The 12,660-nt window shown below is 40.1% G+C and overlaps 1 protein-coding gene across 7 annotated transcripts in view; it reads left to right on the plus strand.

The window, feature by feature from the left end:
• The window catches only part of helz (helicase with zinc finger), a 343,256-nt gene that overhangs the window by 75,423 nt on the left and 255,173 nt on the right, over positions 1 to 12,660 (plus strand). For 6 of the 7 annotated variants that reach the window (XM_072242661.1, XM_072242664.1, XM_072242665.1 and 3 more), the window contains exons 3-4: positions 3,960 to 3,996; positions 8,117 to 8,241. In XM_072242661.1, the coding sequence (XP_072098762.1) occupies positions 3,960 to 3,996; positions 8,117 to 8,241 (162 nt within the window). The remainder of the gene's footprint in view (positions 1 to 3,959; positions 3,997 to 8,116; positions 8,242 to 12,660) is intronic. The other variant, XM_072242667.1, reaches the window with a different exon arrangement.

The raw sequence follows: 12,660 nt of genomic DNA on the forward strand, positions 1-12,660 counted from the left end.
ATCTGTTGTGTCATCCATGTGAATATATGGGTATAAAGACTTTTCTCTGTTGCAAGAGCCAGCAGTAGTATCCAAATGTTTGTGAATTTTAGCCTTGAGCCTTGTGTTATGTACCTGTACAGTTGCAGCATAACCTCCCTGCTCTTAAATTCATTCCCTCCAACAATGAAGGTCAACATTCCATTTGCCTTCTTGATAGCTTGCTACACCTGCAAACCAACCTTTTGTGATTCATGCACGAGCACTCCCAAGTCCCTCTTACACAACAGCATGCTGCAAGTTTTTACCATTTAAATAATAATCTACTCTTTCATTTTTCCTTCCAAAGTGGATGACCTCACATTTACCAACATTGTACTCCGTCTGCCAGACCCTTGCCCACTCACTTAACCTATCTATATCTCTCTGCAGACTCTCCATATCTTCTGCATAATTTGCTTTTCAGTTCAATTTAGTATCATTAGCAAACTTAGATACACTGCAGTCGGTTCCCTCTTATCGTGAACAGTTGTGGGCACAATACTGACCCCCATGGTACACCGCTCACCACTGATTGCCAACCAGAATAACACCCATGTGTCCCAACTCTTCTGCTTTCCAGTCCTCTATCAAAGCTAATACATCACCCCCAACACTATGCATCCTTATCTTATGGATAAGTCTTTTATGTGCCACCTTGTGTGTTATGGAAATCCAAGTAAATAACGTACGTCTGATCCCCTCTGTCCACTGCACTCTTTATATACTCAAAGAACTCCAGTAAGGTTGTCAAACAGGACCTACCATTGCCGAATCCATGCTGCATCTGCCTGATGGATCCATTTCTTTCCAGATGCCTCGCTGTTTCTTCTTTAATGATAGCTTCAAGCATTTTCCAAACTACAGATATTGAACTAACCGGCCTATAGTTACCTGCCTTTTGCCTACATCCTTTTTTGAACAGTGGTGTGATATTTGCCGTCTCCCAATCCTCTGGGACCTGCACAAAGTCCAGAGAATTTTGGTAAATCATCACCAAAGCCTGTACTATAACGTCTACCATTTCTTTCACTACCCTGGGATGCATTCCAACAGGACCAGGGGACTTGTCTATCTTCAGGCCTACAAGTTTGCTCAGCACAGTGAAGGTGATTGACTGAAGAACCAAAAGTGACATGAGTAATAGAGACATTCAGCACAGAAATAGGCTCTTTGGCCCAACTTGTCCATGCAAACCAAGATGCCCCATCTTAGATCATTCCATTGCCAGTATTTGGCTGGTAACATTAAACTTTTCCAATCCATCTACCTGTCTGCTTGTCTTTTAAGAATTGTTATTGTTCCTGCTTAAACCACTTTCTCTGGCAGCATAAATACCATACTTTGTGTAAAAAGGATAGTTACTTTTCGAGTTCCTATTGCATCATTCCCCTCTGCTCTTAAACCTATGCTTTCTAGTTCTCAAATTCTCAACCCTGGGAACTCTATGCATTCAGCCCATCATGATTTTATGTGCACCTCTGAAAGATCATCTTTCAGTGTATGTGTTCGAAGGAATAAAGTCCTAGGCTCTTCAACCTGCCCCTATAACTCACAATGAAATAATTTTTAAACCATGTGTGATCAGCATCTGGAATACATTGTCTGGCTGGCTGTGGAGGCAAATTCAATTATAGAGTTCTGAAGGAAAGAATTTTCAGGGCTGTGGGAAAAGGCATGCGAAGGCTTTGCTGTTTGCACTCACATTGAGTGGAATTGATGCTTTCGGCTGAATGGCCTCTTGTGATTCTTTGATTTGACAGAAAGACCCCTAAAGTAAGTTGCATGTTAAATTAGAAATTACTTTTGGCTATTTATTTTTCATTCACTTAAAATGTCACTCCAGCCAGTGTTTTAAACCTTAGAAAATGTTTGTGTCAGATGTGCATGGATCAAATCTACTGGAGTACTCATTGTTTCATTTTCAAAATTAATTTTGTAAATCAAACATCTTGGGCGGATAACAAGTTACGCTGCAGTGTAGGCCTGCCAACTACCTACCACAGATGCCTAAAATATGTTGCTTTGGTTCAGTACTTTCAGCTTGCTTGCATGATTAAATTGTTGCTGGGCCATTTCAGCGTTCTATGTGCAGATACATGAAATGTTTTCAAAGCCAAGAAGACCTTTTGCAGTTCCTGTCCTTACATGAGACAGTGGACTGACTGGAAATTCATGCAAAATGGTTTTGTGTTTCATCACCTCAAACTTGTATTTGGCTGCTATGAAGACAAGTGCTGCTCACTGGATTGTTTTTATTTTTCTTTCTGCACCAATCTCTGTAAACTCTCGAGACGGTTGTAAGTGAAAATGCCAGGAGAGCAGCAGTTTCTGAGATACTCAAACCAAAATCATTCTGGCACCAACAATCATTCCATGATTAAAGTCACTTGGATCACATTTCTTCCCCATTCTGATTTGGTCTGAATAACAACTGACCCTCTTGACCATGTCTGCATGCTTTTATGCATTGAGTTGTTGCCACATGGTTGACTAATAAGATATTTGCATTAACAAATAGGTGTACCTAATAAAGTGGCCACTGAGTGTATGTTGATTTGGTTCAGTACTTCATCTTGCTTATGTGATGAAATTGTCACTGGGCCATTTCAGCACTCTGGGTTCAGATCTGTGGTATGTTTCCAAAGCCAAGAACACTCTATGCAGTCCCTGTCCTTGCATGAGACAGTGAAGTGTCTGGAAATTTGTGGATACAACATGCATAATGGATTTGCAGTTCATCACCTCAAACTTATGTAGTTGCTGCTGTGAAGACAAGTTCTTATTTATTGAAAGGCAGAGTAAGTGTGTGAGATTTAAGCTGTGTACTGTTGCCGTCTTTGACAGTGAGGGTCATGCAGATGGTGGTAAACTTGCTAGATTTGTGAAGGATAATTTCTGGAGCTCCTACCCAGTGTCGGACTTCGGGATGAAAGGTCCCGAGTTCAAATCCAGCTGACTCCCCTGCACGCTTTCCATCTGTGTTGGGTTACGAGCTGGTGATCTCTTTGGAAACTCACCCGGCAGAAGGCAATGGCAAACCACTGCTGTAACTTGCCTCGTACGCGGTTCCCCACTACCTCAGAGAGGCGTGGAGGGAAATCGTCTGCTAACTGGAGAAACTCCGGATATGACATACCTTTCCTTTTCCCTTATTTTATTAACAAAAAATTAATTCAAATGGCGTGTTAATTGTTGCTATTGGCCAAGCAAAAACTTAAAAGTTATGTATCAGCAACTAATATCACCAGTGAAGCCTCTAGTAACACGAGGTAGCATTTCAAGTACTTCTGAGTAAAAGTTTCATCGTATCTATTTATATGTTAGGGCCAGTAATTGAACAGACTATGTAGAAACTTGAAACAGCTTTTCCAACTATTTTAAGACCTGCACCAGGTGGTAAATTCAAACTGCTTTGTCATGATTGTAAGCAAAGTCACTGGAAAATTTGTCTGGAATTCCATGAAATAGGGAAGAAACAGAAAAAAATAGAAAATAAATTGTATTAAATTCATGCCATGGGCAAATGATGGGGATACAGGAGACTGCAGAAGCCGGAATCTGGAAAAGTAAACTACCTGCTGAAGGCTCTCAGTGGGTTGTGCAGCATTTATATGGGTAGAGGGGGGATAGAGTTGTAAAGAATTGTTGATGTTTGAGTCCAGATCCTGCATCATTCCTGATGGTGAAGTTTTGACTTGAAACATTGATGACACCCCCCCACCCCACAGATGCTGCTTGACCTGTTGAATTCTTCTCGCAGTATTTTTTTTGGAGTAGAGTACGAAATATTAAATTGACACATGCACCAAAATCACTTAATGAGAATTTTATCGAGTGTATTTGCTGAACCTGGGATTTACTGAAGTATAATTGGTAATGGTTGAATCAGAGTATCAAACACCAATGCTAAAGGTAACTTTATTTGTTCTTTTTTGCAGAAAAACTATGACCAGGCTGATGAAGACTGTAAAATTGGTATGTTCTGCAATCATTCTTACATAAATAATGAAGTAGAATTGTATTTTTGGTGGGGCTCAAAGATATTTTATGCACTATTGAATTGTCAACTAATCACTATATATTCGGTATCAGTCAACCCCAATGGATATCTATTTTGTGCACAGTATTTGCTGAACTTCATAGTTTTTTTAGTACTTATTTCTGGCCAAATTAATCCTCCATAATTGTCTGGAATTTATCTCTTTAAATGTTAATGCTGAAAGATATTTGTTTGATAGGTTTGTGATTGCTGTTAAAGTTAGGCTGCTTTTTTGTGAAAAGGGATTCTTTTTTTTAAAATCCATTTTTAACGCTGTGATTGTGGGACCATTGGTGCCTTGCTCATTGGCTATTTTGCAAGTATGAGAATTATAGCAACTTCCCATGAAATTAATCACCCCCTAAATTGAAGATCATAATTCCACTTGTTCTCATTTCTTCCATCGCTTGCTCTCTTTTCACCTATGTCTAAGGCCCTGTTATTTTACCAATTTGTGTTCCCTCGTTTTCTTTTTTTAACCTTGCTTCCCCATACCAACCCTTTTGAGCACCCCATTCCCACTTTACCATTTTTCTGTGTTCCCTTTCATTTCATGCTGTTTTTACTCCCCCCACCAACTCACCACATCTCCAGTGTTTACCTTTTAATTCCTGTTCCCCTCCACTGGTCCTCTTATAACCATACTGTTCTCTAAGCTTTTGGATGAACTGCAGTCTGTTCTCTCACTACATCGGATTAGTGATGGTTTTCAATGTTATGTTAGCACGTATAAGAATTCTCTGCTGATGTTCTGTGCAAAAGTATTAGGCACTCTAGCATTTTATATAAGTTTTGTTTTAAATGTTTATTTTTAATCTTCTGCATTAGTATGTCAGTAAAAATAGGAAATTTTAGATTTCCACTCATTTTCCAAAAATTAAATGTTAGAGAAGTTTTTGTATTTCATTCAAGAAAGTAACATATTAAATAATACACCATTTTACAAATAAAAACTTGATTACTTTGTAGGTGTATAGACTAGTGTCTGATTAAACAAAGATAACCAACAGGATGCTAATGATCAATGGCATAATGAATTGAATGAACTAAGCTGATTAACTGGAGCAGAAATGGGTTTAGAAGGAATCAAACTGGGCAATGGACAACCAAATTAAAAAGCGTTGGCACAGCAGATGTGACAGTTTAACATTCGAATCATCAACTCTTACACCACGGCAAGGGTGAGCAAGACACAAGGTGGTCATCCTGCATCAGCAAGGTCTCTCCAAAGCAGAAACTTCGCAACAGACAGGAATTTAAAGATGTGCTGTCCAAGCTCCTCTGAAGAAACACAAAGAAACATGCAAGGTTGAGGGCTAGAAACTCAGTGGTTGGCTATGAAAACAGACTGCAGCAGATGAGAGATACTCAAAATGATGCCCTTTCTAAATCGGAAGAAGTCCAGTACTGCTGTCAGCTTTGAATTCACCAAAACCACTGGAATCCAAGTACACCTCTACAGTCCAAAAAGCCATTCCTAGGAAACGGAAACGAAGCCAAGAGACTTGCCTAGGCACGGGAACAGACAGGCTGGGGTGCTGAACAATGGCAGCAAGTACTATGGACAGATGAGTCAAAATTTGCAATTTTTGGCTCAAGCAGGAGGCAGTTTGTCTGTGGAAGAGTTGGACAGCACTACTTGGTCACACATTTTAATTCCACGTCCCATTCCCATTCTGATATGTCTGTCCACGGCCTCCTCTACTGTCAAGATGAAGCCACACTCAGGTTGGAGGAACAACACCTTATATTCCGTCTGGGTAGCCTCCAACCTGATGGCATGAACATTGACTTCTCTAACTTCTGCTAATGCCCCACCTCCCCCTCATACCCCATCCATTATTTATTTATTTATATACACACATTCTTTTTCTCTCTCTCCTTTTTCTCCCTCTGTCCCTCTCACTATACCCCTTGCACATACTCTGGGCTTTCCCCCTCCCCCTTTTCTTTCTCCCTGGGCCTCCTGTCCAATGATCCTCTCCAATCAACTGTCTAGCTCTTGGCTCCATCCCTCCCCCTCCTGTCTTCTCCTATCATTTTGGATCTCCCCCTCCCCCTCTCACTTTCAAATCTCTTACTATCTCTTCTTTCAGTTAGTCCTGAGGAAGGAGCTCGGCCCGAAACGTCGACCGTACCTTTTCCTAGAGATGCTGCCTGGCCTGCTGCGTTCACCAGCAACTTTGATGTGTGTTACTTGGCTGAGTGTCTGCAGCCAACAGTAAAACGTGGCAGAGGTTCTCTGCAGGGTGGGGGCTGCATTTCTGCAAATGGAGTTGGTGATCTGGTCAGAATTAATGGAATCCTCTATGTTGAGAGGTACAAGCAGATTCTTATCTGTCATGCAGTACCATCAGGGAGGAGTCTGATCTGTCCCAGTTTCATTCTGCAACAGGACAAAGACCCCTAACACATGGCCTACGTCATAAAGAACTACTTTCAGTGAAAAGAAGAACAAGGAGTTCTGCAACAAATGATGTGTTCTCCACAGAGCCCTGATCCTGACATGTTCGAGGCTACCTGGGATTACTTGGAGAGACAGAAGCAAATGACACAGCTGAAGTCTGCAGAAGAACTGTGGCAAGTTCTCCAAGATGCTTGGAACAACATAGCGTCCAATTTTCTTTAAGAACTTTACGAAAGTGAACCTAAGAGAATTGATGCAGTTTAAGAGGCAAGGGATGGTTGTGCTAGATATTGATTTGGTTTAGGTTTCACTCTTTACTGATCTTTATAGTTTACTGATACACAGCGGGTACACCAGTCACCCCAACCATAAACTATTTCAGCTGCTTTCGTCTTGCAAACACTACTGCAGCATTAAAGCCAGGACCAACAGGCTACGGGGCAGCTTTCTTTCTACAAGCCATTAGACTTTTAAATTCATATGTCTGTACATTGCAACGGAGTCATAACGCAAAGATTTTTACACCTTCACGTGGGATGGATGTAAGATTTAATTAAATTCTAAATTCTCGTAAATGTTCTGATATTTAGAAACTTTTCATTTCATTATTTTTGAAAGCATCTTTGCTTTACAGAATTTTTTTTATATGTGCCTAAGACTTTTGCACAATACTGTACAGCCTAGTTGTGAGTAAGTAAAGTCCTTCCAATAATTAAAATCTTTAAGCAGTTTCTTGTTTTCTCTTGACACAGTTAAGATGTAGTTTTAACTCTTTCATGGAATTTTAAAAACTAAAGAGCAATTGACTGAAATATTTCACATGCCAATGACAATGCTTGTCTTTTAACAGTATCCTTCCATCTTATCTTTCTGTCAAAACTCATTCCATTTTCCTCATCGTATTTTTGTTAGCTATTTTAACGCTTTGTTTCATATTGATTTTGCAACTTTAGTAGACTTGAGGTGAAACCAATTTATTTTTTGTTGCTGTCATTTTCATTTTATTGACCAAATCGATTCATTGTTTTTTAACTCCCTTATGATCTTGGATATTTTCAGTCCATCATTCTGAAGTCTTGTTATTTAGAAGCAAATAAACCCAAAGCAGGAAGACTAGTTGGCCATTTAGTGTCACTAGACCAGATATTGAATTATATTATCATGGATTTTTATGTCACTTTGATTTTGAATCCATATTTTATGATAACTTGAATGTAATTTGTCACGTAAAACCCTAATTACTGAAATGATCATTGCTCTTTGCCAGTGACATATCTTGACTAATGACCTATTTTGTATGATTTTTATGGTCATAACTGTGCATGTTACTCTAGAGGAAATGGCTGCCTTTTGCAGAAAGCAGCATTGCAAGTTCTGTTGTTCTACTCCACTTGCATCGCCCTGTACCTGATTGCCTCTTTCACACTTCATCCAAGTCATGTGCTGCTGATTTCTCAGCTTTTTGTTCCAATATCCCTGCATATCTTTGCTGATCAACAGACCCAACTTCTATGAAGGGCACCAGGAAAGAGTTCTGCAGAGAAATATAATAACTGATCTCCTGGGTTCTTAGTTAATAATTTCTGTTGACAGACTTTTGGGAATAAAGTCTGTGAAGTAAAGAAAGGTTTATATTTCTGTGTCTACAGTGTTGTCAGAGGGACTGGCCAAGGGAGACGGCACACTGCAAGCAGTGTTTCGCTGCATGTACGTGGAGGGCAAGTTACAAGCAGTGTCCAGCATTTTATCAAAATCCTTGATGGGGGAATCTTTGGTAGGTTGTGTATTATGATTTTTATTTCCCCCTCCATAACTTAGCAGTAATTTCTTATATCGATACTGTTCTAACTAAATGGTAGTAAAATGATGAGGTGCCCTTAGTAGTTATATATTTTGTTTTTTTTTTTACCTCGCACTGTGCTGTAATTTCTGGGCCTTACCTTACATTTGAGCTAGCCACTGGGAAGTTTGTGTGAGTGGTTTGAAGTGACTTAAATTATTTGGTTAAACTTGTAGTTTATAATTTCAAATTTTCTAAATGGCTTCCAAGATTTTTCAGCTAGGTCCACAAGTGTAAGGAGGATACATCATGTATAATACTGAGGTTAGGCTCACATAAAAGAGGCAGAGATTGTGCTCAAGCCTGGCATATACTTTTTAAGTCAGTGGTGGAGTTTTTGTGGCCTGCAGGCACTTTCCTTCACAGTCTCAAGTGTTGGCCATTCGTCCAATAATAGCATACAGCAACCCAGGAGATGGCAGAGTTGCAACCCTTCTAGTCATTCTCAAATCTATTTTAAATGCAAGAGATTCTGCACTTGCTGGAAACCCGGAGCAACACACACAGAATGTTGGAGGAATTCCTGATGAAGGGTCTCAGCCTGAAACGTCAACTCTTTTTCTTTCCATAGATGGTGCCTGACCTGCTGAATTCCACCAACATCCTTTGTGTGTTACTCAAATCTATTTTTCTATTTTAAGAGAACTGACAAGCAATCTACTAATTTTCCCCATTAACTGCTCCTGTTGTCATTCATTACAGTTGTGGTGGAGTGCCAGGTAATGTGACATATTTCAACTTGTATTTGAAGTTCTCTTGAAACTATTGAAATACAAGGTTGTCTTCAGCCCCTTTCTGCAGGCTTATTTGCCCATTACCCTATCAAACCCAGTGAGTTACTTCTAGTGCATACCCACATATATTAGTGTGACTTAGCCAACTACTAGAAACCACCTGTTAGAAAACAGCCTGGCCATTGGAACTGTTATCTAATCAAATTAGAGGACTTGGCCTTTGGGGTCATTTAGGGAAAAATAAGATTAAACAGGTTGCCTGAACCTATTCTGCTTCCACTTGCAGGCTGCCCCAACACACCCTTATGTTGGTCGTTAACGCAATTGGCACATTTCACTATATATTTCAATGTACATGTGATAAATAAAATAAATGAATCAATGCAGTTTTCAGGAAAGATTTCAGAGAAGTACATATTTGTATGTAACAGCCCCCATCTGAATTGTGAGAGCCCATCCCATTATTGCAAATCCTAATTCTATTGTTTATCATCAATGAACTGGAAATGACACGAATACAGAATTCGTTAGAATTTTTGTGAAGGATTAATTTTGTGGTGAGATTTGATACATCTGAATGAAAGCGTGTAGTAGGTAGTGGCTAAAATAGTTATCACTGAGCAATATGCTCTTCACCCTGCTGCAGGTGTCATACACAAAATAATCAGTTGGGTTGCCAGTTTTTGAAAGTGTGATCAACTGAGTTCACACTTGAGAGAATAAAAAATGTTTCAAATGTTATTACATGACTCTTCCTTTCTTGATTATTGCCTGACCATAATTATATTTAGAGTTTTCTGTGCAGGAGCATACCAGCTAGTCCAGCATAAGCATGCTGGTGTTTATGATTCTCTTAAACTTTCTGCCACTCTCCATCTCACTCCAGCATAGTCTTCTCTTGCATTCTCTCTTATTTGGCTATGTTATGGGAACAAAGTACTCATTCTCACTACTATTTGGGTATAGATAATGCCCTACAGATAATGCCACTGATGATGGTTATTACATAAGATCATGGTATAAAATTTTTTCGAGTGGTAGTATAAGATGAGATGAGTTTATACTGACCAGGACTGGAATGACACAGTTGTAAGTGATTGTTTGCCTGTAGTCCTTGCTAGAGTTTATGTTCAGCAGGAGGCTGTCCCATCCCGTTTCATCGCACTAGTTCAAAGCTCAAAGTAAATTTATTATCGAAGAATGTACAAACGTTTGTATATGTCTCCATATACTATCCAAAGACTTATTTTCTTGCAGGCAGTCTTGTAGTTACAAAGAAATATAATAGAATCAATTAAAAACTACGCACAAAAAAAGACAAACAGCCAATATACAAAAGATGACAAACTCTGTAAATATATTAATAATGACAATAATAAATAAATTAGTAATAATTAATATTGAGAACATGAGTTGTAGAGTCCTTGAAAGTGGGTCCATAGGTTGTGGAATCAGTTGACTGTTGAGGCGAGTGAAGTTATTCACACTGGTTCAGGAGACTGGTAGCTGAAGGGAATTTAGTACCCTTCTGTCACACTGAATACTATTACGTCACACTGGTGAAATATTTTGCAGTATTCACTCAATCTAATCACCTTCAAAAAGAAAGTTAATTATATTTCATGGGTCTTACTATTTGCAATCAGAACTTGGCAGCCTCCAAGATTTCTATCCCATGGTTCACATTCAAAATTTAAAGTAAACTTATTATCAAAGAACATATGTCATTATATACAGGCCTGAGTTTCATTTTCTTGTAGGCATACACAGTAAATCCAAGAAACACGATGGCATCAGTGAAAGACTGCACTCCGCGGGACAGCCAAGCAACCAATTTGCAAAAGACGATAGACGATAGGTGCAGGAGTAGGGCATTCGGCCCTTCGAGCCAGCACCGCCATTCACTGTGATCATGGCTGATCATCCACAATCAGTACCCTGTTCCTGCCTTCTCCCCATAACCCTTGACTCCGCTATCTTTAAGAGCTCTATCTAACTCTTTCTTGAAAGAATCCAGAGAATTGGCCTCCACTGCCTTCTGAGGCAGAGCATTCCACAGATCCACAACCCTCTGTGTGAAAAAGTTCTTCCTCAACTCCGTTCTAAATGGTCTACCCCTTATTCTTAAACTGTGGCCTCTGGTTCTGGACTCCCCCAACATCGGGAACATGTTTCCTGCCTCTAGCGCGTCCAATCACTTAATAATCTTATATGTTTCAATCAGATCCCCTCTCATCCTTCTAAATTCCAGTGTATACAAGCCCAGTCGCTCCAATCTTTCAACATATGACATTCCCGCCATCCCGAGAATTAACCCAGTGAACCTACGCTGCACTCCCTCCATAGCAAGAATATCCCTCCTCAAATTTGGAGACCAAAACTGCACACAATACTTCAGGTGGGGTCTCACCAGGGCCTTGTACAACTGCAGAAGGACTTCTTTGCTCCTATACTCAACTCCCCTTGTTATGAAGGCCAGCACGCCATTAGCTTTCTTCACTACCTGCTGTACCTGTATGCTTACTTTCAGTGACTGATGAGCAAGGACACCCAGATTTCATTATACTTCCCCTTTTCCTAACTTGATACCATTCAGACAGTAATCTGCCTTCCTGCTCTTGCCACCAAAGTGGATGACCTCACATTTATCCTCATTAAACTGCATCTGCCCACTCACCCAACCTGTCCACCCTTCATTCTCATAACATCCTTCTCACATTTCACACTGTCACTCAGTTTTGTGTCATCTGCAAATTTGCTAATGTTACTTTTTAATCCCTTCATCTAAATCATTAATGTATATTGTAAATAGCTGCGGTCCCAGCACCGAGCCTTGGGGTACCCCACTAGTCACTGCCTGCCATTCTGAAAAGGACCCGTTAATCCCTACTCTTTGTTTCCTGTCTGCCAACCAATTTTCTATCCATGTCAGTACCCTACCCGCAATACCATGTGCTCTAATTTTGCCCACTAACCTCCTATGTGGGACCTTATCAAAGGCGTTCTGGAAGTCCAGGTACACTACATCCACTGGCTTTCCCATATCCATTTTCATAGTTAGATCCTCAAATAATTCCAGAAGATTAGTCAAGTATGATTTCCCCTTCGTAAATCCATGCTGACTTGGACCTATCCTGCTATTGCTATCCAAATGTGCCGCTATTTCATCTTTTATAATTGATTCCAGCATCTTCCCCACCACTGATGTCAGACTAACTGGTCTATAATTGCCTGTTTTCTCTCTCCCTCCTTTCTTAAAAAGTGGGATAACATTAGCTACCCTCCAATCTGCAGGAGCTGATCCTGAATCTATAGAACATTGGAAAATGATTACCAATGTGTCCACGATTTCTAGAGCCACCTCCTTAAGTACGCTGGGATGCAGACCATCAGGCCCTGGGGATTTATCAGCCTTCAGTCCCATCAGTTTACCCAACACTATTTTCTGCCTAATGCGAATTTCTTGCAGTTCCTCCATTACCCTAGGTCCTCTGGCCACTATTACATCTGGGAGATTGTTTGTGTCTTCCCTAGTGAAGACAGATCCAAAGTACCTGTTCAGCTCGTCTGCCATTTCCTTGTTCCCCATCATAATTTCACCCGTTTCTGCCTTCAAGGG

This window comes from Mobula birostris, chromosome 24 (genome assembly GCF_030028105.1).
Source record: "Mobula birostris isolate sMobBir1 chromosome 24, sMobBir1.hap1, whole genome shotgun sequence".
In the NCBI taxonomy this organism is placed as follows: domain Eukaryota; kingdom Metazoa; phylum Chordata; class Chondrichthyes; order Myliobatiformes; family Myliobatidae; genus Mobula; species Mobula birostris.